General features: G+C 32.3%; 4 protein-coding genes across 4 annotated transcripts in view; all 4 read left to right on the forward strand.

Annotated features, from left to right (window-relative positions):
* The window catches only part of LOC111706357 (iron-sulfur protein NUBPL), a 7,686-nt gene extending 6,669 nt beyond the window's left edge, over positions 1-1,017 (forward strand). The window contains exons 8-9 of the mRNA XM_023479215.1: positions 133-265; positions 602-1,017. Of these exons, the coding sequence (XP_023334983.1) occupies positions 133-265; positions 602-747 (279 nt within the window). The 3' untranslated portion in view covers positions 748-1,017. The remainder of the gene's footprint in view (positions 1-132; positions 266-601) is intronic.
* Positions 1,018-2,686: 1,669 nt separating this feature from the next.
* On the forward strand, positions 2,687-5,493 carry LOC111706360 (X-ray repair cross-complementing protein 5). Its single transcript, XM_023479219.1, has 6 exons — positions 2,687-2,785; positions 2,967-3,035; positions 3,409-3,461; positions 3,674-3,796; positions 4,094-4,267; positions 5,349-5,493. Exons 1-6 carry the CDS (start codon positions 2,702-2,704, stop codon positions 5,476-5,478), a joined length of 633 nt encoding a protein of 210 aa, XP_023334987.1. The 5' UTR covers positions 2,687-2,701; the 3' UTR covers positions 5,479-5,493.
* A 2,011-nt stretch (positions 5,494-7,504) lies between these two features.
* On the forward strand, positions 7,505-12,599 carry LOC111706359 (X-ray repair cross-complementing protein 5-like). Its single transcript, XM_023479218.1, has 9 exons — positions 7,505-7,662; positions 7,906-8,052; positions 8,366-8,447; positions 8,826-8,930; positions 9,744-10,065; positions 10,298-10,391; positions 10,673-10,723; positions 11,411-11,469; positions 12,150-12,599. Exons 1-9 carry the CDS (start codon positions 7,538-7,540, stop codon positions 12,284-12,286), a joined length of 1,122 nt encoding a protein of 373 aa, XP_023334986.1. The 5' UTR covers positions 7,505-7,537; the 3' UTR covers positions 12,287-12,599.
* On the forward strand, positions 12,598-23,029 carry LOC111706358 (sorting and assembly machinery component 50 homolog A-like). Its single transcript, XM_023479216.1, has 16 exons — positions 12,598-12,757; positions 13,402-13,478; positions 14,193-14,257; positions 14,403-14,537; positions 15,095-15,160; positions 15,607-15,754; positions 16,386-16,450; positions 16,706-16,833; positions 17,746-17,853; positions 18,279-18,339; positions 19,281-19,394; positions 20,449-20,524; positions 21,259-21,302; positions 21,601-21,677; positions 21,808-21,884; positions 22,485-23,029. The coding sequence occupies exons 1-16, from the start codon at positions 12,603-12,605 to the stop codon at positions 22,577-22,579; spliced, it is 1,491 nt and encodes a 496-aa protein (XP_023334984.1). The 5' UTR covers positions 12,598-12,602; the 3' UTR covers positions 22,580-23,029.
* The last annotated feature ends 2,766 nt before the right edge of the window (positions 23,030-25,795 follow it).

Here is a 25,795-nt window from a genome sequence, read left to right on the forward strand (position 1 = left end):
TGGAGGATTCAAGGCAGCAGGTACCGTCCAAAAATCGTTCTCTAGGAATATACCCTCACATTAAAATAACTGCCTCTAATTGATTCAACACAAATATGTTTTTTGACTGTATTCTTTTAATCAAAATGAATTATTCAAAAAAGAAACCACAATTTTTGGCCAACTTTCTTAGTTTTTATCTGTGGAAGCTGTGGCTCGAAAACCCATATCTTTGGTCAGGATGGAGTCCAGGGTTTAGCGAGAGAGATGGGAACTCCAATTATAGGTCATTTTATTCATCATTCACCATCCAATCTTTGACATTAAACATTCATCATTTAAAATTTAACATTTAATATTCATCATTCATCAATGAACATTGAACATAATCATTTATCATTATCAATATCGTTACCAATATCTTTATTATTATCATTATCATTATCAGTATTAGTATCACTATCAGTATCAGTATCGTCACTGTCACTGTCACTTTCATTGTCATGAGCATAATCAATAATCATCATAACTATCATAATTATCATAACCATAATTAATAATTATAAGAACATCATTTTCATTATTATTATGATATTATTATTATTATTATTATTATTGTCAGGTGAGATACCTCTAGACCCTGCTGTGATGAATAGTTCTGATACAGGGAAACCTCTTCTTCTCTCCCATCCTTCATCCATTGTCTCAGCAGAGTATATCAACCTCGCTGATACTCTCATTAGTAAACTTGGAAAATTAGTATTTTAACGGACTGTTCAGAAGATTTTAAGTTAGCCTACGTTTGGAATGTGCCACTAACAATTCACATTTGTACACTTTTCCATATCCCCGAATTAAGTAACTGGTTTCACAACGGAGATTTTTGTTCTTTTTGAGTTTGACCTGGAAGACAGTCGTTGGTGTCACAGAAATAAAGAAATCCACAAGTTGATATATAGATAATCCGCAAAGGATAAACTTGCGAATCTTTGATGGCACTATTTCAATGTAGGGTAATTTATCCATCATTTGACATTACTTAAAAAAAATTTAAGAGATGTTGATTTTTCAGTCGTTTGCATTGTCAATGATGTATTAAAATTTAGACAGCAATTTGCACTATTTTGCTAAATCAGATTTTCATACTTTTTATTAAAATCAAGCTTCTGACCAGCTATTGTTTGGATTAAAATATAAAATAAATCAATGTTGAACTAGATTTCTGTTAATTTTTTGTTTTCAGATAAAAGATGCTCGATAGATGAAATATTAGATATTTAAGATATTGCGTTGCATTGCAGTGCAGAGTAATAAATAATAAGGTATTATATTAATAGGGGGGGGGGGGGGGGGGTTATTTGCGAAGATTTTGGGGGGAAATTAGAAATATAACATCAGCTGGCTACTTTTTTTTAGTTTTTAACCAAGAAAAAATATTTTTTTTTCTCCTCTAAAAATAAGAAATCTAAGAAGATTCTTTTACGAAAATGTTCATCCCGGATTATTATTTATTCCCACATTGCACAGCTTTAATCTCAAGATATCTTTTGAAATATATTAAATAATTTTTCCAACTCAATTTTCAAAAAAAGATTTAAATCTGAAAGCATTAGAAAGAAATGTAAAAGTTATTGCAAAGGGCAAATTTTCTTATTTCTCAGAAGAAGAAAAATTTCTTTAATTAAATTCAGTTTCTTTTTTCAATTTAAAAAAGAGAAATCTATTTTATCATTAAGCTTGATTAATTTTCTAAAATGATTTTTCGGTAATGTACAAAGTTTTCATGAAAAAAAAAACTCATTTCCCCTGTTTTAATTAGTATTTAAAGTCAACTTAAATTGGCGAAAAACAATATTTTAAAGAGAGATGGATATAAACTTTTTTTATTTTTAACTTTAATGATTTATTTTAATTAGATTTTTAAATATTTTTAAAAATTTTTATGATATCAGATGGAAATATTTTGAGATTTTTATATTTCTTGTTCTTCATTTTTTTGGATCGTCCATCCTTCAATCATACTTCGGCTAATTTAAAAATAAAAAGAAATTGATTTTTTGGATGTCCTTGTAATAAGCCAATTTACAAGAAAGAACTATTTTTCCGAACCCTGTATTTTCGGAACTGTATTAAATTCTTGAGGGCACGAGGGGGGGGGCAATAGTTAGTTAAGCAACGTAGCTCAAATTCATTGAATTCGGTCCCAAACTAATTTAAAACTCGAGCTTTCAGAACTAAGTACATCATGGTATGGTTTCTGAACTAAGTACATCATGGTATATATTCTGAACTAAGTACATCATGGTATGGTTTCTGAACTAAGTACATCATGGTATGGTTTCAGAACTCCATCTTGAGTGAACTCTACTGCAGACATTGAGGCGGAGAAGAAGACGACTTGTCCGACACAGTCGTTCAGATTTTATTCATTTTATTAAATGTCAGTTATTCTATTCTGATAGATCGTATGCAATATATACATATTGTTTTTTTTATTACGTAGAAAGCCGTAGAATTACGGTCAATGTATACAACTGTATTGTATTGTACTGTACTGTACCGCACACGTACAGTACACGTACAGTACAGTAAAGTACACATACAGAATATGTGATATCCCCAGTGAACCGTGTAAATTGTATGGTTCATTTAACTCATATTTTTATTTCTGAAATAAATGCTGAAACGTGGACAGCACTTAAATCAAATAAAAGTTAAGTTAATGTTAAAATTTAAAAATAAAAAACTATTAATATCAGAGTGCGCCTCATTGCTGGTCGAGAGAAAACTATTTGAAGAAACAAAGGAATCAGATCAGAAAAATAAGTTTAGAATTGTTATATCATGGTAATTGTCTTGCTTGCTTGGTATTGGTAATTGTTTTGCTTATCTTTTCTGTAGAAATCCATAATCAATTTTAAATTTATTATGAATAAAACATTGACATACTTTCAAAATTTATTTCTGACAGATTTTGTGATTGTAAGGATGAGTTTGGTTTAGTTTTCTTTGGTACAGAAGGAACTAAAAATCCACTCAGCTACGAAAACGTCGAGGTATAGTTGTGTTGAAGCTTCAGCTCATGGGAAGATAATAGAGGCCTGTATACTGAGACTGTCTCTTAATATTAAGTGAGCCTCTATTTTAAAAGTGAACGGTATGCACGAATCACAATTGTACACTTTGAATATTTTATCTTTAAACATTACTGTAAAGATTTCTCCAGCTTTTCTTTAGCAGAATTCCGAAAGTTCACTTATCGAAAAAATAATTTTACAAACAATTTTCTAAATCAAAAACAAAGATAGTTTACTCAATTTTGTTTAACAACGCTTATAAGGTTACTGTTGTGAATCTGACATGCATCTCTATAATCAGAAAGTCAGTTGAAATTTCTCTGTTATAAATTATCTGGTTTGTTTTTTTCAGATTTCTAAAAGAGGGTTTTGTCGAGCTGATTGGGATACTGTGAAATATCTTAGGTAAAAAGGTTATTTATATTGAAGGTTACATTCTGCTGTTCAAAGAGGAACGTGTGCAGAATTCTGTCTCAACATCCATTTTGCCGCGTCAACAAATAAGTTTGGCCAAGTCTTTTTTTGTGTGGTTTATGTTTAATGTTAAATTTTCTTTATTACCAGCAGGCAATAAAACATGGAGGAAAAATTAATTCTATCATATTAATTTGTATAAGGGAGCATATAGTGGGTACAGAGGTTGAGGGGGATTGGGTGGATGGTCTGGTGGTGGCCCTCGACTTCTTGAGAAGGGAGAGTGAGGGGAAGAAGTACACAACCCTCAAGATTGTTTTATTCAGGAACATACTCACTTTAGTTTATATTATCCCTGTTATGTTGAACTTAAACTACGTAGAGTTTTCTATTATATATTGTAACAGCTTAAAAAAAACATTATTGAATGTGTATTCATTTTATCTATCTGAAAATTGGTAACCTTTGACAACAAGTTCTTTAGAAGACTAGATCTCGCAAATTCTTCAAATAAAAACGATTGATGAAGATCTATTTTTTAAATTTACATTTGATTTCAAATATAGCTGTCAGTTCTTTTAATACCTCCGTATATATTCTAAGTGAGGGTTGTACACATACAGTGATCTTGGCTGTCCTGCAAACGCTGATCAGATGGATGATATTATCAACGGGATTAAACTCCTCGACAATGTAGATCTTACCCATATTGGTCCGGAGTGGAAAGATGAGGACGAGGAAGATGAACCTAATGGAATGAATGGGAACAATGATGAACCTAAACCTGGAACTTCGAGGTCTTTCATGAACAATTATTAATGAGCACTTGGATTCTCAAGATTCAATTTAAAAGGATGTTATTAATGTTTTTTTATTAGTTTTTTATGCTTTTTAAATTCCCCCCCCCCCCGTTACTTTTCAGAATGTTTTGTTATAAAATGGGGGAGAGGGGACACCTTAGTTGAAAGCCAATTTTCCAATTTTTTTTCCAGAACTTGGAATGAAAATCATTCTTCAAAATATATACCCTTGATCAGTTTTGTACAGCGTGTCCCAATAAACGTGGTAATTTAGTGACGACTTTTATATCATCTTTGTTCCGAACGCCATTATAACGTATTTTAATAGTGCTCCACAGTTTTATGACTCTCACTGTATGTACTTCAAAATTGACGGAGAGATGTTTTGCAGATTAAATAACAACAAAATTGATGTAACATTTGATATCTCCGTCAATTTGAAGATACAAGTAAAACAGACATCATTCAATCTTAGCTTATTATTCACTCTGATTGATTATCGGAAATCAAAGTCGATGTTTATTGTCTTAATCGTCTTTTATATTTCTATGTTTATGGGGACACCAAGTAGCATGTTATTCATTTAAGCATATTTTTATCCTGGCAAATATCTTATCTTTGATGAAATCCTTCAAATTATTATTTTACACCATACATGGGAGAAAAAGACACCACACACATCACACTTTTTTTGACTCACTCTATAAACCAAAAAAAATTTTATACAGAGGAGAATCTGAGACGACACTAATCACACTTTTTTTGACTCACCCTGTAAGCCAAATAATTCTTATATAGGGGAGAAGCAGAGATTACATGTATCTTACTTTTTTGGCTCACCCTGTAAGCAAAATGATTATTTTACAGGGATGAAGCATAGACAGACACTTATCACACTTTTTTGACTCACCCTGTAAACCAAATAATTGGTATACATGGGAGAAACAGATGCAAAACTTAACACACTTTTTTTTGACTCACCCTGTAAACCAAATAATTTGTAAACATGGGAGAAACAGATGCAAAACTTAACACACTTTTTTTGACTCACCCTGTAAACCAAATGATTTATATTCAGGGGGGAAGCAGAGAAACCCCGCTATACGGCTAAACCTCGAACCAAAACTCAGGAGATAAATGAAAATGTTATAAACCAAATAATTCATCAAACTGAGGGAACAGCCTGCTCTTTAGGTAATATGCAGTGATTGAGATTAATGAACTAGGTATGGCTGGTTAAACTACTTCTTTCATAGAAGTAGTTTCACCTTACTTATCTAGTTAAAGTAGCTTTTTGCTATTTATTAATTCCGACTTCAGAACAAAAAGTACTTTTAAAGTATTATAAAAGAAATACGTCGCAGAATTCATATCATCTAGACTAAAAAATTTTAAACATTCAAAAAAAATTTCTTTTCGGTTTCTTTCTCTTATATTTTCTAAAAATAATTCTTAGAATTTGCTCTCCCTTATATTTTATCAAATCAATTCCTATGAAATTTTTTTGAAAAAATATTAGGAATACACAAATACATTTGAAAAGCGATGATTTATAAAGATTTTAAAAACCATAGTGATGAAAATACTAGAAAAGTTAATTTTTGTTGGTAGAAATACTTTTTTTTGAATTGAAAATAATAATTATTAAGTTGAAAATGATAATTATGTTTAAATTGAAAATGATAATTATGTTTAGATTGAAAATGATGATTATATTTAGATTGAAAATGATAATTATGTTCAGATTGAAAATGAAAATTATTTTTAAATTGAAAATTTTAATTATGTTTCGATTGAAAAGAAATTGTGTTTAAATTGAAAATGATGATTATGTTTAGATTGAAAATGATAATTATGTTTAGATTGAAAATGATAGCTATGTTTTGATTGAAANCTTTTGTTGGTGTATTCTTTTTTCCTTTCTCTTTTATTTTTTTCCTGTATTTTTTTAACTTTTCTTTTATTAACATTTATCATTTTTTTTGTTCTTATAAAAACAAAAGTTTTATTTCTTGTTTTTAATGGTTTATTTTTGTTAAGGTTTTACTGGAGATAGGACCGGATATTCAGATCAGTACAACAGGATACACCTGGGTGGGTAATGTAAACAAATATACAGTTAGACCTATAAAACTGTGAAATATGAAGACGACATGTAAGCAATCTTTTGTGTATTTAATGTTGTTAAAAATGAAAAGCTTAAAAATCAACTTATTGCATGAAATGGGTCTGTTTGCACTGCACATGTTCATTGGCCTATTTAAAATACAAACTTGAGTCAAACAATCGTCTTGCTGTTTCACAGTTTGATGGGTCTCATTGTAAATAGTTCTGTCGATTTTTTTATGTAATTATATTTTGTTAGAAGTAACCCCAAAAGCAAATTAGATTTATATTCAGGGGGGAAGCAGAGAAACCCCGCTATACGGCTAAACCTCGAACCAAAACTCAGGAGATAAATGAAAATGTTATGTACCGCACACGTACAGTACACGTACAGTACAGTAAAGTACACATACAGAATATGTGATATCCCCAGTGAACCGTGTAAATTGTATGATTCATTTAACTCATATTTTTATTTCTGAAATAAATGCTGAAACGTGGACAGCACTTAAATCAAATAAAAGTTAAGTTAATGTTAAAATTTAAAAAACTTGGAGGCTGTAGAGTGTAGCTTGGAGGCTGTAGAGTGTAACTTGAAGGCTGTAGAGTGTATCTTGGAGGCTGTAGAGTATAGCTTGCAGGCAGTAGAGTATAGCTTGCAGGCAGTAGAGTGTAGCTGGCTGTAGAGTATAGCTTGCAGGCTGTAGAGTGTAGCTTGGAGGATGTAGATTGTAGCTTGGAGGCTGTAGAGTATAGCTCGGAGGCTGTAGAGTGTAGCTCGGAGGCTGTAGATTGTAGCTTGGAGGCTGTAGAGTATAGCGAGGAGGCTGTGGAGTGAAGCTTGGAGGTTGTAGAGTTTATCAAGAAGGCTGTATAGGAAAGTTTGAAGGCTTTTAAACTGAAGCTTGGAGGCTATACAGTATAGAATGTAGGTTGAAGGCTGTAAGGGTGTAGCTTGGCTGGACTGTAGGATGTAGCTTTGAGGCTGTGTGTTGGAGGGTTCATTATCTATTTTGTTACCATTTTGAAGTATTTTTTGGCAACACAAAGAATTACAACCATATGGTTTGAACAATATATTATTTTAGGACAATTGTTTTTATTCATAAATAGTATGTGATGGTTTGAATAAAAATTAAAATTTACAGGGATGAGATAAAGATGAGTGAACTATCTGGGAATGGATCAATGGTTTTTCTGCAGACAGAGGAGGATGAGAACAGTGAGCTGGCACTCTCCGTCCTAACCCAGGCTATGCAGGAGATGGGGGTGGTAGCTATAGTCAGGTATAGGGGAAGAAAACATGTGGGGGAAAATCCAGTCGGAATTGCTACTATAGCTATTGTTTTGATGATATATCTTACAATTATAATGATGACAAAAAGAAAAGAAAATTATGTTAAAGATTGTTAATCATCAATTGTAAAATCAATGATAACAATGATAATGATGATACTACCTACCCTACCTGTGAGTTTTAAATTTTTTAAATGAATGATAACAATGATAATAATGATACTACTGTCTAGGAGAGTATATAACCGAGCAACTGCCCCCCGCTTAGGAGTTCTAGCCCCTGAGTTTGATGATGAGGGGGGTCTAGTTCTTTCCTATGTGGATCTTCCTTTTGCAGAGGATAGACGAGAACTTCAGTTTGCACCTTTAATAGATCCCAGGTGCTGGTTTATTCAGGGGGTATGAGTCACCGATAAATGTATGTATTGTATGATAACAATAAACGTGCGTTTTTTCTAAAACCGTTTTCCGACCCAATTAGCTAATTCCAAAGTCAAGTTCAAAAATGTTAACTTTCCAAATCAGCAATTCTTAAATGATAAGTTTTCTGTCAATGTTCTTTCCTTTCCAATGCTTTTATAAGCATAGTACCTAACCAATCAAAACAACTGTTAATATTTTGTCTATTTATAATATAATTGTCTCACTTTGAGTTTCCTCCTTTCTTTATTTCACTCTTTCCTGCTTTGTTAGGAGACCAGCGAGTACAGATCAACTAGGAGCTGTTGATGATCTAATAGATGCAATGGATCTTGAAGTACAGTCAGCTGATGAGGTTTGTACAAAGCAAAATCCGCAAATCCAAAGCATATACATCGTACACTTTAAAATTAGCTGATATAAAGGCTGTTAAGTCGGCTTGACTAAAGAATTATGTACTGATTTTACGGTTTAAATGGGGAAGTTTACTGTACATACATTCAGTTGTGGAGGTTTGGAAGCCAGAGTTCGAAACTTAAAGTAATAATTTTGGGGAGGGTTGCTGGTTCTCTCACTCTCTAAAGTTTCAGACTGCAGAGTCAACTAAATATGTGATTACTATGTACTGTAGACACTGTGATTGTAAAGTCACAAGCTGTACAGTGTACAATAACTACTGAATTGCGTATTTTCTAGTAATATAATTAGAAATACAGTAATAGTTGTTGTTCAGGAGGGGAAGGTTGCGTTTCTAGTAAACCCTGAAGAGGAGATGAACCCCTTGTACCAGTTTCTCTATCAGGCACTCACTGAAAAGGCGCTAAACCCAAACAGCAAGGTACATTCATGGATCAAGTAATCTGGATGTGTTTGCAGGTAGAAACCTCCTGACTAAAAAGCTTGTAGCAGACAACTCATATTTGTATTACTACGAATACCTGAAAGAAGAGACATCTTTATCATATTATTTGCTTTCTATATATTTCTTTCTCCCCAGCTTATGCCATCTATGTTATTTCTAAGAAATCAAATAATGATTTTTAAGGCCACCTTAACATGTTTATAAACAGATTCATAAAATGCTGAACACTTCCCAGATCTTCTGTTTTATTTTATGATTGTCCTTAATTTTTTAAAATAAAATGATCCATTATGGATTTCAAAGTTAATCTTATTTCCAACAGATGGCAGTAGTTAAAGAGAAGATACTATAGAAAGCAAAATAATATGCTAGATGTCTCTTTTTGCAGGTATTTTCAAGACCTAAAAATTGTATGTGTACTGCATATCCAGTTTACTTGATCCATGGGTACATTAGATCAATCAGATCAGAAATAATCTAACCATGGAATTCAATTTATTGTGAACAAAAGACATTAGTAGAAAGTATATGTCTGGTCCCTCCCTTTGTTCTATCCTGAATTCCTAGCCGTCTAAATTCATCACAGTACTATTTAGAACATAACACCTAATTATTATCAGCCTGGGTAGGTGTTATAGTACACTTGGATTTCTGCATCGTCTCTTTACGTTCTAATCTTTTATTGTTTAGCAAGTGTTGTATTAATTTCAATCTTTAGAGATTAAGTTTTAGGGGTTTGACCTTGACAAGTTTATATCCTGAAAAAAGTTGATATTTTTGTATTTCCAGGTTCCCTCTGTACCATATCGTCTACTACGTAATCTAAATCCTCCTTCAGTTCTCCTCGAACAGGCGGCTCCTGTCCTCACCCGGATTCGTCAGGTTTTCCCCTTGGAGGAGGTCGAGCTCAGGGTATCTAAGAGGACCGGGGAGAAGGTATTCGGAGCAAGGGAGGAGAAGGAGGAGGAACCTGTCAAGAAGATGATGAAGATGGATGAGGAGGAGGAGCAGGAGGTGAAAGCTACTTATGTAGGATCAATCAATCCTGTTCAAGATTTTAATTATCTTCTCTCTCATAGTGTCACTACTGGGGCTAGTATAGAAGTTACAGGTAAAAAATGAAATGATGATGATGATAATAATGATTATAATGATGATAATCATGATAATGATGATATTGATGATATTGATGATAATGATGATAATGATGATAATGATGATGATGATGATGATAATGATGATAATGATGATAATGGTTATAATGATGATAATGGTGATAATGGTGATAATGGTGATAATGTTTTCATTTGATTTTAATTCATACAAAATGATTATACTAATAGGTTTGCAAATGGAGCAAGTAATTGAAAGAATGTTGGCAAGTGCATTCGGTACCGATCTTAATTCCAAAATTGTGAACTGCTTAAAAGCATACAGGTTGTTCATTTGTTTATAATTTCAATTTTCAGTGTTTTTATACGGTGATAAAATCGTCTTTCAGCCACGCAGCATTAGTTTGTAAATCTGTACCATGCTAGTATCATACTGTTAAAAATTAATATATAAAGATCTGGGATTTCCAAAATGTTGTATGAGTTTCTTAACAAAATTGTTTAAATATATATAAATTGTCTCCCTCTAGCTTTATATTTGTAAGGTTGGCTTGAAATTATGAAAAGACAGAGTTCCCTATAAAAAGTAATGTTACCACTATTAAGGGAAGCCTGCAAGGATAGAAAGAAGGCGGAACAGTACAACAACTATATTAGGTAAGTTCTCAATATTCAATTTTTTCTAAGTGTTTTAAGGGCGCTTCGCGCACCTTTTCTATTAACAATTTTAGCTTTTAACTGTTGTTTAAGTCGCCCTTTTTTTCATCGTTCTCCATTTAAAACCAAGTTTTTCTGCTTAAATTGTTTTAATTTTAAAAATAATAAAATGTCGATATTTTTCTGGGGCAAATAAAATTGAGCCCAATTTTTACAGCGGTTTTGACATTTGGATCCTGATCTGACAAACAAAAAAGCAAAATATATATATAGAAAGCACAGACATTTCAGGAGAGCATTTAAGTACAGGCCGGGCGGGGGTTCAGTATAAAATTGTTAAATTTCAAATAAAGATAAAAATTTGGAATGAGAAAAATATTTATCTACTCTTCATTACTCAATAAAATACATAACGATGTTATACAGAGCGTCCAATATCATATTAGATTATCTTCAAGCTTTAATGCCAAAATACGCACATACCACATTTTCTGCATGCAAATTTTTAAATTAGCTTTTTACAATTTTGAAAATGGTTTATTCCTCTTAAATTTTCTTATTAGTCCCGAAAATCGCAATTTAGAGCTATTAACGATCCAATACAGACACTTCTCAGTTGAGAAAACAATATTTTTAAATGTCGTCTTATTAATTACTATCAATGAATTCCTGAACTAATCTCTCTAGGAGTCTAGTTGTAAAGGTTGGGGAGAGACTGAGACAGGACATTATTGATGCTGAACTCGGTAAGAACTAGACCCACAAAGGACGAGACTGTAAAGACGATTTGAAACTCTTTAAATCTGACAATCCCAAGTTTAAATTAAGTCTTCTGCCTTGAATGTTGTCTTTAAGTGGCTTATTTAATAATTTAGAAAAGAAAAAAATAAGTTTATAGTTGCAGGAAACCATGAAAATAAGGAAATAGACAGTCGTCTGAAGTCTCATCCTTTGTGGGTAACCCTGTAGCGACTGTAGCAGTCCTAGTACCTAACAGAAAAATAAAAAATCCACTTTAGTTCTCCACATTTACCTTACTGAGAACTACTAACTTCTTAGAATAAGGGTAGAGGTATAAATTTAAAAATCGTCCAAATATTTTTCTTCAAGCATAAAAATTCTCCTTTTGTTGTGCATATTTTTAGATTTGTGATTGAACCACGCAAAAAAGTTTATAAATAACCGTCAAACCTTTTGGTTAATTAATGCATTGTTTTGGAACAATTAAAGATCGGGTTTGAAACGAAATGATTTTGAATTATCGTAAGCTGAAAAGCTTTATCTGCTGCTGTAGAACATAAATATATATTTTACAAAGCGAAAAGCTATTTCCTACTACTGTAGAAATCTTTTAATTGTTTTTTGTTTTTTATTTCTGCGAAAAGCCTACCATAATGCTGTTTACAAAAATGTTTTACTTGTGTAGGCTTGCTGCGGGCTGTAGAGGTGTTCGGAGGAGAAGCAGAAGATGTAGCAGATGCTTTCCTTCAAGATCTGGTCGGGGGAAAGAACAAGAAGGCGTTGGCGGAAGAGGAGGAGGAGGATGTCATGGATTTAATCTAGATTGTCATGATTTCCGTTTAGAATTTCCTCGTACAGTAGTCATCCAAAATAGTTTGGAATATAGTTATGATTAACAGTTTTTCAAAGATATTTGCAAGATGTTTGATTTCATTAAATTTCAAATTAATTTCCTGTCGTCTTTGCTCTCTAATTTATTCAAGAGACCACTATCCAAAACAGCTACTCAACAGTGTGCCTTTATTTTCTTTAAAATTCAATCCTCAAAGATTGTGATAAAACACGTGATATTAATACCTTTCAAATCCTTCTAAGACGCGAAAGCACCATTCACAGAATTAAGCATTTTTTCAGATATATGTGGTGGGGGCTATTTAACCTTCGCCCCCATCTATCTGAAGAAGATGAGCTTAAAGAGAAAAAAAATCAACTTATTCGAGAGATTAAGGAGAAGAAACTAAGAATAAAGAAATTAAAGCAAGCACGGAAAGAACAAAGAGCAGAAAGATTTAGGTAGTCTTTTAGGGCACTTCGCGCACATCTTCTATTTCAATTGTGAACATGTTCTCTTTGTGTACATCGTAAAACAAAACAAAAAAGTTCGCGGATTTTAACAAAAAAAAATCCTGAATTTTCAAAATTTTCAAAAAATTTAATGAAAATCGAATTTTGATGGAGACAAATATTTGAAATTTTGATCATTCATAAACCTTCCGGCCCTGGGGCCATGTGAGGTCCCACACAAAATCGTTTCAGCTATTTTGACGTTTATTGGATTCAAACAAATAGACACCCAGACAAGTTTTTATATATAGATTAGTTTGTTTCTCGTCTCTGTTTCGGAACATATAATTTGAGAAAATCATCCAATTAAGACATTTTTGTAAGTGAACGGATAGATATATTTTTTATTTACTGTACTGAAAACTATATTGTAATCTTAAATAGTGATAAACTCTCACAGATTTCATCATTGTCTCTGCACAATAAAACATTAAGTGAAAACTTAATTTTTAGCTTAAAAAAACCTAGGATATTAAGTCTTCCTTAATAAGACAAATGTTTGAAGGGTACTGTTGTGAATTAGAGAGGACACTCACAATTGGAGGGCCCCTTGAAGTAATGTCTACCGTCACTTTAATATATTTCTACTATAGGAGCAGGATGATTAATCTGAAGGCTAGAATTGAACGAGTAAACATTGAAGGACTTGGTAAAACTAAAGACAGTTTAGGTAAAATAAATATACATTTTCATTCGTAAACTTTTTATTAAAGGTACTATTTTTTATCAATATAGTGCAGTGCAGGCTTGAATTGTTGTCGTCTTCTTAAATATGAAATTTCACACGATCGGAAAAGATTTCTTATATAATTAATCTATTTCTTAAAATAGGCTTAGAACATTTATGAAAATATATATTTAGCCTATAGAGGACGTGAGTCAGACTCTAAATAACAACGCATAAACAACTTCCAGTATATATATATTTCTTATAACTTATTACTAGAGGGTTCAGAACTAGAGTCAATATCGAAATCACACGTGTAGATGTTTTATCAGTACTATGCCCCGTATCCGTTCTATCTCATTCTGTTGAATTTTGTGGAACTAGTTTAACGCGGCCAGGCATCGTCTTCCACAAGCCAGTGATTAGGATCTGTTTCATTTTGTATTTGTTACACTACACCCTTTAAAGATGAAATATGAAGTTAATTGAGCTACAGCTAGCTTAGCTTCCATATCATATTGGATTATCTTCAAGCTATGACGCCAAAATTTCTCGGAATACCTAGTATTCTCTCCATGCAAAAGTCTTATACAATACTTTAGGAATTTTCTGATTAGTCCCGAAAATTGCAATATAGATCTATACACGATCCAATATATGTGGGACACCCTGTAGTTTGAAACACATTTTTTGTGATAATATTTAAATATATCTTAGTTTTGGACCGATTGGGAGCGTTATTTAAAGCTGAAACCTTTCAGGACATTGTTCAAGCAACAAAGGTGAGTTTAGGTTCAACATTTTCCGGTAAAGTCATTGCTCTCACCTTTAAACTTGAATATAAAAGGATTTTTGTTAAACTCACTTTAAACTACCCCCCCCCTGGTCCTTCCATTTTAGGATGAGATCTAAGAAAATGTTGTCTAGGTAGTGCAGAATGATTTGAAAAATCTTGGATGTTTCCGTTTAGTTGATATATATGTGGATACAATAGACAAGGATAAAGGAGACAAGGATACAGGAGAAGAAAATGAGAAGGATATAAATCATAAATCATACCAGGTAAATTATTCAATTCTTCTTGAATTCCCCTCCCCCCTTTATCCTTCAGAATAAGCAATGAAAGAAAAAAATATTTCAACGTGCAGACGTGCATTAGATTATAGCCAATATTGATTCTATCTGAAATTGTTTCAATGGGCGTTTTGTAACATTGGGCGTTAAGTAATTCGGCGTTTTGTTGCATTGGGCGTTTTCCTACATGGGGCTTTTGTTTTTGGCCGTTTTTTTATTGGGCGTTTTTCTATTGGGATTTTTGTACCCACTCCGGAAAAACTTCTTAATTTTGAGACATTATCTAAGAAATTTAGTTTGGGGGCATTTTTTAAAGATTCGGAGACAAAAATAAAAAGAAACTGAGCTTATTTTAAAAAATGTTTATAGTGGAATTTGAGTTTGCTTTTTGTTCAATTTTAAGGGGGGGAGGGTCCAAAAAAAGTATAGGTCCCCTTCTGAGATATTGGTTGAATCCGCCCCTGTACGTTGGAGCTTTGAACTCTGAACAGTAAAAAAAACTCTGCTTTTCATGATTTGAGATGATTTGATGTCTTCTTGTTAAGGTTAATATTAAAGTGGAAGAGATTGGATCTGTTTTTATCAATCTAGGCATAGTGCCTGGAAACCAGGTAGATAATTAATTAGTTCTATTAATTCTATATAATAAAGCTCTTCGCTCATATATATTTATGTATATATATGTATATATATTTTTATGCTAGATATAGCTGGCCAAACTGCTGGACCAAATTGGCTGATTTTTTTAAGAGAACCCATGGGTATCCCCGGGATAACAATTCGAAATACTTTTTTTCAAAATAAAAAAATCGAAGTTCGAATTTTCTATTTCATTTAATTTTGTTATTATTCCACAGGCAACGCCGGGCACTTGAGCTAGTATTTTATTTATGTATTTGGCTTGTCTTGAATCCAATTAATGTGAATATCGGGCTCGTCAGATTTTGTGACAGCTCACAAAAGGCCCTTGTTTAGTTTTTGGACGGTCAAAATTGAAAAGTTTTCCTTGAAAAAAAAATAGTAGGGTGAGAGCAGAATATTGATGATTATTGTGCAGGAGAACGAGGTCAGTTTAGCAGTACGAGGAGGATTAAACAACCTGCAGGGCGGAGGAGAGAGAATAGAACTGGAGAGAACGACAGGATTGTTTAAATCCAAACAAACTATTCTATCCTTCTACTCTCCACTTCATAATATTAGTCAAGGAACTCAATAAATAGGAAGAAACAGCGACTTTAAGGGACTGTAAGCGTATTATTGACCTTGTAGAATGGCATATTCGATTTACTACGATACCCTTAAACCTTTTCTAATCAAGGATTTCGTAGATATTCTTATTTGTGAAGTGGGAAATTAAGTGCCAAGTGTTAACTAGCACAAAGTGTACAGTGTACACTGTAAAGGTTTAAAGGGTACAGAATGTACAATGTACACTGTAAAGGTTTAAAGGGTACAGAATGTACAATGTACACTGTAAAGGTTTAAAGGATGCAGAATGTACAATTTACACTGTAAAAGTTTATAGGGTACCGTTGTGAATCGGACATGCCTCTTTATAAATGGGAGGTTTGGCTACTTCATCGGACGAAATGGGTATTTACAAAATATTTTAAATATTCTTTATTTAAAAAAATTGACAAGCACATGAATTGTTATAAGATTTGTCACCTCTCAAAAAAAAGGTTTATGATATATAGAAGTGGCAATAAAAATTACAATATATCCTTTGATCGAAATGTTAACAAACCAGTTAAAAATGTCTCAGATCTGTCTGTGTCTAGTGTCTACCCAAATTATTTTATTATGGAATTCACATTTTTTGAAAAATTGTGGCAGAAAGCAGAGTTTACATGACACTGTCTGAAAGCAGAAATCCGCTATCTGATATGCCGGTTAACCAGGTAATATCGTGACGTCACTGCCAGGATATATACTTTCAAGAATCCCCCCCCCCCCCCCGCAATTTTAACGCCCCTAAAAGAATAGTACAGGCAGCACAGGCTTAACAACTGGTTCCTTTAAATTGTGACATTATTAAATAATTTTTACTGTATTTAGTCCCAATTGATGACTATTTAAATTTTAAATTTTGAATCCCAGGGAGTTATTAAATCTCATGTTTTTGGTTCACCCTGTAATAGTTTATCCATGTTTAGGTGAAAAAAGTATTGTCGGCTGGAGCTAGAATAAATACATCACGTATCCGTGTTTCCTCCAGGATAGGACTAGAGCACTATTCAACTATACTAGACTTCAGTAGTCTTAGGACTAGTAATATACACAGGTATACTCTAGACTAGGACTAGAGCACTAGTCAAATATACGAGACTTCAGTAGTCTTAGGACTAGTAATATACACACACGGGTATACTCTAGACTAGGACTAGAGCACTATTCAATCTGTACTAGACTTAAGTAGTTTTAGGGCTAGTAATATACACAGGTATACTTTAGACTAGGACTAGAGCACTATCAACTAAACTAGACCTTAGTAGTCTTAGGAATAATAATATACACAGGTGACTTTAGACTAGGATTAGAACACTAGCAACTATACCAGACTTGAGTAGTCAATTAGGACTAATAATATACACAGGTATTATTATTATTACTATTAACAATGAACCTACAGACAAAGTACAACGACCTGTAGGTTTAAATACTGAACAGTCACCTTCAACTATGTTAGACTGAAATGGACATAGGAGTGGGAGTAAAAGGGATTGAAACTCCAACCCGTATTAAGGATGCCTTATGCAATCCCTGAAATTCATGATTTGAACAAAACGCGTAAATTCCTTTTTCTGTATATCGATTAAATATTGTCTATTAGAACTTATCGCCCGTATGGCTAAAAAACATCCTGGCTTGTTTTATCCTCATAGTGTCCAGGCGTATTGTCTTCTCGCGTTTTTAAAAGATTAAACGTTTAAAACTTGCTGTATTGATTTTTCAAAACATGATAACTTATTGTTCCAAAACGTTTCAAATTATTATCTCAGAAACCTCGAAACGTGCGGACGTTTTGCATTAAACCTTCCTGACTTAAAGCTTACTTATTATAGCGTTTTGACTCTTTGTCACAAAACGTGCTGACTAAGTTCTTTAAACGGCCTAATGCCCAAAGCCAAATATCTTTTAAATTTAGTGAGACCAATTACAACTTGTTAATGACAAATATTCATGTTGTTTCAAGGTGGCATCCTGTATCTACCAGATGCGGGGATCAGCTAATTGCAACTCTGCATAATAGTTTTAATATCAACTTTCAAGATTCAAGTCTTCTCCCTATACATGGGTTTAGGTAATATTGTACACTGTACATTGTACATAATAGTTTAAATATAAACTTGTAAGATTCATCCTTACTCCCTTTACATTGGTTTATGTAATATTATACACCGTACATAATAGTTTAAATATAAACTTGTAAGATTCATCATTACTCCCTTTACAAAAGTTCAGGTAATATTGTACAATGCACATAATAGTTTTAATGCCTACTCCCTTTCCATAGGTTTAGGTATGTATTGTACACTGTACTTTATTCACAATAATTGTACTATAAACTTTCAAGATCCATCCCTAAATCCACTTTCCATAGGTTTAGGTATAATTGTAAACCGTACACTGTAAATAACAATTGAACTGTAAATTTTAAAGATTCATCCCTATGTGGATTTAGACAAAATTGTATACTGTACATAATTTTTTCATTTATTCTTTTAGAAGTTTTATTTCTCATACTGCTGGTTTACTGCCTTGGTCTAGTTCTATACTATTTCATCAGGTACTTTCGAAATATATCTATATATATATAACAAGGTTCAACGTTCACCGTTGGTTTTCTAGATAAAAATATATCCTCAAGAAAGGGCGACTATGAGCTATCTTTAATTGCACTAGTTCTAAAGTTTTCTTTGTTACAGTATAAAAAAAAATATTTGAGATTAATTTTATAAGATTTATCATTGTATATGTATATATATATATACATTTACTGTGCTAGTCTTTTTTTTGTTTGTTTGTATCCAATGAACGTCAAAACAGCTAAGCCGATTGGTCCCAACATTTTTGAAGCAACTCAAGCCTGTAGCACGAAGATAAAATGCTCGCAGATAGAACTACAAATAAAAGTTGAAATGTAAGCCTTGTTATTAATATTCCAGATATAGTTTACCTTCACTTTGATATTTTGATATTTTTCACTGTTCTGTATAGTTTCAACTTTACATTTGTAATAAATGATCCCCCACTATAATTTTTTAGAAGTGCAAAATCAAATGATTAATAATTTATTATTGGAATACTCCGCGCTAAAAGGGACTGTAAGCGTAATCTCATGTGACCTTCCATACAAAGACGGACATGCCTAGGATTTTTATCCGTAAACCGGTTTTTTTCGGAACCCTGTTCCATAATTCCGGAAAGTTCCGGAATGTAGGTCCGGGAAATTCCGGTTTACAGAAAAATCGTTCCAAAATTTTCTGGGACAAGGTTCAGGTGTGGTTAAAGTTACTACTGTGAATTATCATGAAATATAAAATCTGGCTGCCAGTGTCAATCGTAGTCATGTCTCAAAATAATTTCATCTACAGAATACTGGAAAATGAAGACGACATATATAGTAATCCTTAAGTCTATTAGAATTATTACAATGTTATAATTAAAAGCCAAAATGCGACATTTACATGTTTGTTTTTATGTTTAAAACTTTTTTATTATGTTCAGTTTAAATTTGGATTCTCTGCCCTGTATCCACTCTTGAAATCTGTCTCTTTAAGCTGTTCTGGATTCTTAACTCATACAACTAATAATACACAACAGGGATACTCAAATATACAGGTACTAGTACACAGCAGGGATACTCAAATATACAGGTACTAGTAAACAGCAGGGATACTTAAATATACAGGTACTAGTACACAGCATTGATACTCAAATATACAGGTACTAGTACACAGCAGGGATACTCAAATATACAGGTACTAGTACACAGCAGGGATACTCAAATATACAGGTACTAGTACACAGCAGGGTTACTCAAATATACAGGTACTAGTACACAGCAGGGTTACTCAAATATACAGGTACTAGTACACAGCAGAGATACTCAAATTTGCAGGTACTAGTACACAGCAGGGATACTCAAATATACCATGCATATTAAAGTTTCTGAGTGTCAACTTCTGTATTTCTGAGCATTAAACCACAAAACCATTCATTATGTAACTTATTACTTTCGTTAACGAAATTATCAACCGTTACAGTTAAAAGCAGAATACGAGTATTTGGTAAATCTACCAGGTATTAAGGTCGTTAAAAAGTCAAGATCGTTAATTAACGGTGATTTTATTTAAAGACAAACGGCTCTTTAATGAGCCTGTCCGTTCCGTTAATTTCTAATAATCTTACACTTTACTTTAGAAAATACCTACAAAAAAGTCCAAACTATTTTAAAGTAATTTTAGTCAATTTTACCAAAAAATTCCTGCTACACGTTGATGACACAGATAAGATATTAAAATTAGTTGTTGTTTTGATCAAGAGCTGCGGACTGCTGTTATAAATCAGTAGATTTGCCTGGAATATCAGTAGCAATTCGAGAGTCTAGAGGCCGATGATGATTTTAGGAGGAATATAGTAGAGTGTGAAAAATTTGCCGTTTTTCTTGATATTTTTTTGTAGTAAACGCTTTTAAAGTTTAAAATTCGGAGATGGTGATGGACCAAACCTCTGTAGAATAAAAAAGTAGATGTTAGTTCCACATTTTATTGAAAATATATTTCAGTCTGGGTTGATCCTCGTCAGTTCTAACGATAGGCCAGGGCATTTTCATTCTTAAAGAGACAAATACAATTCCGTTTTATGATAGTTGAGTGTTTTTCTTTGTTTTCAGGTTCCTTTAAGTTATATTTCTGGTTCGAGATCAGCTTTAGTATTCCGGGGGGCAGACAAACCAAACCTATATGCAGGTGGAGTATTATTATTACTAGGCTAGATGCTTCGCGCCCATCTTCTATTTCAATTGTGAACATTTTCTCCTTGTAATACACTGTAAAACAAAAACAAACAAAAATTCGCGGTTTTTAAAAAAAAATGTCGTGGATTATCAAAATGTAATAAAAATCGAATTCGCTGTAGGCAATTTTTTTTTTTATCATCCATAAACCTTACCTGGGGACATGTGAAGTCCCACACAAAATTTGGGCCCGATCGCTTCATATGTTTATAAGTTTATTGGATACAAACAAACAAACAGATAGGCAATGTATATATACTAGGCTTTTAAACAATGTATATATACTATTTAAATTGTGAACATGTTCTTTTTGTTTACAATTTAAAACAAAGAAGAAAAAAATTGTGCGGATTTTTAAAAAAAATTCGCGGATTTTCAAGAATTTAAATTTTTTACAAAATTAAAAACCTTTAAAACACGTTTTTTTTATCATTCATAAACCTTCCCTGTGGTCACGTGATGTCCCACAAAAAATTTGGGCCTGATCGGTTCAGCCGTTTTGACGTTTATTGGATACCAACAAACAAACAGACAGACAAGCCAAATTTACATATAGATATAGATTATTATTATTATTATTATTATAATTAGTTTTATTATTATTATTTTTATTATTATTATTAAAAGCTTTATCATAGTAGAACTCCCTGACAGCATGATTTGATTTGATTTGATTTGATTTTTTAGGTGATTTAACGGCAGCAGTAGTAACAGCTGCAATTATTTCCAAGGTTTTCATCTTTTTAAATATTTAAAAACAATTCAATTTTAAAATAGGAGTTTTTATTTTTTATTGAAGGAATCTTTTAACACATTCCGACATGTTAAAAATCTTTAAAGGAAGCTCTGCTAAAAACCTGTTTTTTAGTTTTTTAATTTCAATTCTGTCTGAACAATAATTTTATCTACACGTTCACTGTACACGTAATAATGTTTATTCTTTTTTTTAATCCAAGAAGTTAATTTGTCTTGTTTTGTTTAAGGTCTAAACTTGAGATAATTTACTATCTAGACGTTTATACATTTCAGTTACCATTGTTACGAGACCACTCAATGTTATGTAAACACACTCGGGTTCATGGCTTCATCACTGCACACTCACACAGGTATTCATGTGTATTAAGTTAAGTTATTTCGTTTTTGGTTTTGACGGACGACGGACGATGATGATGACACAATCTCATGAAACTATCCCGCACTCTTAGATTTAAAAATTATAATTGTATTTCCTTCTAGAAATGACGGACAGCTTTCAATAATGAGGAAAGATGTAAACACTTATGTTGGGATTGGAATTATTGGAAAAATTTCAGGTTAGGTAAACTAGAGAAATAGAATCTCAAAATATTAATAGGAAAATAAATCATATTGAAACTACCTTAGCGTACAGAGAACTGAAAATGAATAAATCATACATACATAATTCCTAATTTGGATACCTATATCAGATCTTGTATTGTGTAAAATTTTATTCTAAAATCATTTTGTAAAAATGTTAAAATGTCTTAAATCCTAAATATGCCATTTTTAGATTTTAAAATCACATTAAACAAGGAGGAATGACAGAAAATTGTATTTTCATTTTCTAGTCCTATGTCGTAAAATCAAAATCTGGGAATTAAGCCTTTTTCAAATTATGATTTGTTTTTTAAAAGGTTTTTACATTTACATTGCAAAAAAGATTATACGTCAAATATTGGAAGAACAGATTTTTTTTTACAAAATTTCACAAATTTGCGCGGTCCTTAGTTCTTCTGGACCCCCTTACTAAATTTTTTTTAACATTTTGTGATAATACTATTCCAAGTGAGGTTAGGATAGATAGATAGTCAAACGAGGTTTCCAAACAAAACTATGGAGGGGTGTGGGTCCACGACACTGAATGTTCAAAATTAATGTCTAAATTATTGTAGATATTGGACGGTTCGAGCTAAACTACACTGTTCCTCTATATCCTGGATTCGGAAAACCAGGATTCAAATTCTCATTTGGATCTCAATTCTTGTAGTTAAATTATTTATTATTTTAAGTATTATTCGCATGGACAGCGCTTCTTTTTTGAATTTAGTTAAAACAGTTTTAACACCAATTTTTATTATTTCCAATGCTTAGGAAATACTGAAAGTAGTTGAACTACGTGGACTTAGTTGAACCCGTAGTAGTAGCAGAATACCTAAGAGAAGTGGTTGAACTACGTCTGCGTCTTGCTATTTATTAAATCAAGTATCAGCTTGGTAAATCGTCTTCAGTAGCGAAAAGCCAAGAAACAAATTAATCCTTTGCACTAATATTAAGCAGAACTTGTCGGCTCAAACTTCATAAAATGACCGGGTTTTTTTTTTAATAATTATTGGTTTAAAAAGTTCAAATTACTAGTTAACGCATCTGCATTTGAAAGTACTGGTTTTGCTACAAAAAAAATTCTATGTGTTAAAAAAATTAATATTTCTGAATAGAAGTAATTTCTATTGACCCTCAATTTAAAGATTGGCATGTCATATCCGACTCGCAAGCAACAAGGTATCCATCTTATCTCTATCTGAGTATCAATGAGGAAGATATCGTCGTTGTTCTAAATTGTCGATTTTACATTCTGAATTACCAATTTTTAGCTGGATAAACAAGGATATCTTCGGCATTTTTGTTAAGACAAAGGTTAAAAGAATATCATAGAGGGTTACTTTAAAAAAACGTAAAGAGTCCTCTAAAGATATAAAAAATTTCCTGTATCTAAGTAGATGCTAGTACAATAGATGGTAACGTAGAATTGTACACTCATAGTACAGTTGTACTCTCACGTCTCAAGTATTAATAAAAGTGAAAATTTTAGAATAAAGTGCTACTGCTAATCTTACGCGAAGATAAGTGCAAGTTTAGGTCTTTTTTTCTGTTTTTACTCTTTTTTATATAATTTTGGAAAACATGTCAACTAATGTCAGAAAATTTCGTTTTCCTTGTTATATTGGACGTTTGTGACGTCGTGTAAAATTGGTCCATTTCTCTGTTGCCACCTATCGTACTTGGTAATCTATTTGCCTGTATCAGTATTAATAATTTGATAATTTATTGTAATTTATTAATATTAAAATGTTAAACTCTTCTTAAGTATCTGTTACAATTTTTTTTTAAATGTGAAAAATTAATCAAAATTGGTCAAACTCGTATGTTTTCAATTTATTATTCATAAATAATTGAACATTAGATGTAAATATGAGAATCTGCTTCTTACCAACAAATAAATCTCAAAATAATTCAATTTGGTTTAGTGAAGGAAGATCTACAACTTTAACGGCATTATGAATTAGAAATTTGTATTCGCAGTTTGTGAAATTATGGTATGGAAACCGACTGGAAGGATCTTAATTAATAATCAAGTCATCTTTACGAAAATATGGAGTAGTTTTAACTCCCCGCGTGTTTTTACGGATTAAAAAGATTCCATATACAAAACACTATTTATTTTCATTCGACTCCACTTGCTCAGCTAGCCTAGCCTTACAAGTTTGTAAATTCCATAGTTCAAAAAAATCTTAGGTCAGGCTAGAACAGATGATTAATGGACAAAATTTTATTCCAGTTTTTATTTCTATATATAAATTTTACATACACGGTCGTCAATAATAAATAATTCCACACATTTTGATTGATCTTGGGCGGAATCTCCATTGGAGACATATAATGGATTTTGTAGAAGATTGGAATAATAAATGTCGTCTTCTGCAGAATGCTGCAGGATTTTAAATCGCCTGAAGCATTAAATTAGGAATAAAAACTCTTTGAGGCTAGAGCTTATTTTTTTCACGGAAGTGGGGTTATTTTGTTTGTACATTTCCGTTAGTACATTTTTCAAGAATATAAGCTTATTTGAGGAATACGACATATTTGGAGGATAGTCGTCATTTCAACCGAGAACTGCGTCAAATATCCTTGTCTAATGAAGGAGAAGGTCGGCTACGATGAGTCCAAGGAATTCCAGCATTTTTACGAAGAATTCGAAGAATATTTCCTCCCCAGTCAAATGAGTCATTTCCTCTGCCATTGCCTAGAAATAGGTAAAATTAATCATCTAAAGGATCTAGAGTTTAATACAATAGGCCCATAAAACTTGGAATTGGAAGACGACTTTTAACCTCAAGTTCTGATTTTAGAAAGTCGATCAATATAAATAAAGCAATTCTGCAGTGTACACACAGGCACTTCACTGAATAACTTGATTTTCAACCCAATGTTAAACTACAGGGTGTCCCACGAAACATGACAGTTGGTGAACAGTTTAAAATGTTATCTTTCATAATTTTTTAATTTGTCCAATAACAAAGGATGATAATAAGAAATTTTATATTACAGTAATATTATAGTAAAATTGATTTAAAACTAATATAAATTTGAGTAAAAGATTTGTGTAGCGAAGTAAACTTCAAAATGTCTAAAATATCTAATACAGTGTCATGGAAGAAGACATTCCAAACTATTCCCAAACTGTTGTTTCGTGAGACACCCTGTATTTGCTAATTATATCATGATCAAATACACACTAGATGCACTTGAATGTATTCTTTCCATTCCACAGCTTTTTGGGTCTTCCTGTACATAAATAAACTAGGGTACTGGAGGTTTTACTTCCTGTACATAAATAAACTAGGGTATTGGAGGTTGTACTTCCTGTACATAAATAAACTTATTGGAGCNAAATATTTACCCTCAATGCCCTGAACTAAAATTATTTTAAATAATTACCCTCAATGTCCTGAACTAATATTAACCCAAATATTTACTCTCAATGTCCTAAACTAATATAAATTTGTATATTTTCCCTCCATGCCCTGAACTAATATTAATTTAAATATTTACCCTCAATGTTCTGAACTAATATTAATTTATAATTTTACCCTCAATGCCCTGAACTAATATTAATTTAAATATTTACCCTCAATGCTCTGAACTAGTATTAATTTAAATATTTACCCTCAATGCCCTGAACTAATATTAATTTAAATATTTACCCTCAATGCCCTGAACGGCGCTTGTGTGAGCTGACCATGAGCTATTGTTGAGAAAAGAAGAAGGAGGAAAACTTTAAACATCTTTACTTTTATTATGTTCAGGTTCAACTGACCAACTGTATCGATCCAATATAACGCTAATGTTAGAATTGTTATGATCCTTACCCAAGCTATTTAAAGAATAAAAAACACATTTCAGGGGTTAATATATCAAAATCTGC

This window comes from Eurytemora carolleeae, unplaced genomic scaffold, assembly GCF_000591075.1.
Source record: "Eurytemora carolleeae unplaced genomic scaffold, Eaff_2.0 scaffold656, whole genome shotgun sequence".
Taxonomy (NCBI): domain Eukaryota; kingdom Metazoa; phylum Arthropoda; class Copepoda; order Calanoida; family Temoridae; genus Eurytemora; species Eurytemora carolleeae.

Bases quoted from the DNA above. Each gene is read 5' to 3' on its own strand.
- LOC111706360 (XM_023479219.1), top strand. From the start codon at position 2,702: ATGTTAAAATTTAAAAATAAAAAACTATTAATATCAGAGTGCGCCTCA. The intron at 3,036-3,408 runs GTATAGTTGTGT...TGTTTTTTTCAG, and splicing joins TCAGCTACGAAAACGTCGAG to ATTTCTAAAAGAGGGTTTTG. The intron at 3,797-4,093 runs GAACATACTCAC...GTACACATACAG, and splicing joins CTCAAGATTGTTTTATTCAG to TGATCTTGGCTGTCCTGCAA.
- LOC111706358 (XM_023479216.1), top strand. From the start codon at position 12,603: ATGTGGTGGGGGCTATTTAACCTTCGCCCCCATCTATCTGAAGAAGAT. The intron at 15,755-16,385 runs GAACTCAATAAA...AAATTGTGGCAG, and splicing joins ACTTCATAATATTAGTCAAG to AAAGCAGAGTTTACATGACA. The intron at 21,303-21,600 runs GTTTTCATCTTT...TATACATTTCAG, and splicing joins CAGCTGCAATTATTTCCAAG to TTACCATTGTTACGAGACCA.
- LOC111706359 (XM_023479218.1), top strand. From the start codon at position 7,538: ATGAGTGAACTATCTGGGAATGGATCAATGGTTTTTCTGCAGACAGAG. The intron at 8,931-9,743 runs GTACATTCATGG...TTGTATTTCCAG, and splicing joins CGCTAAACCCAAACAGCAAG to GTTCCCTCTGTACCATATCG. The intron at 10,724-11,410 runs GTAAGTTCTCAA...TAATCTCTCTAG, and splicing joins CAGTACAACAACTATATTAG to GAGTCTAGTTGTAAAGGTTG.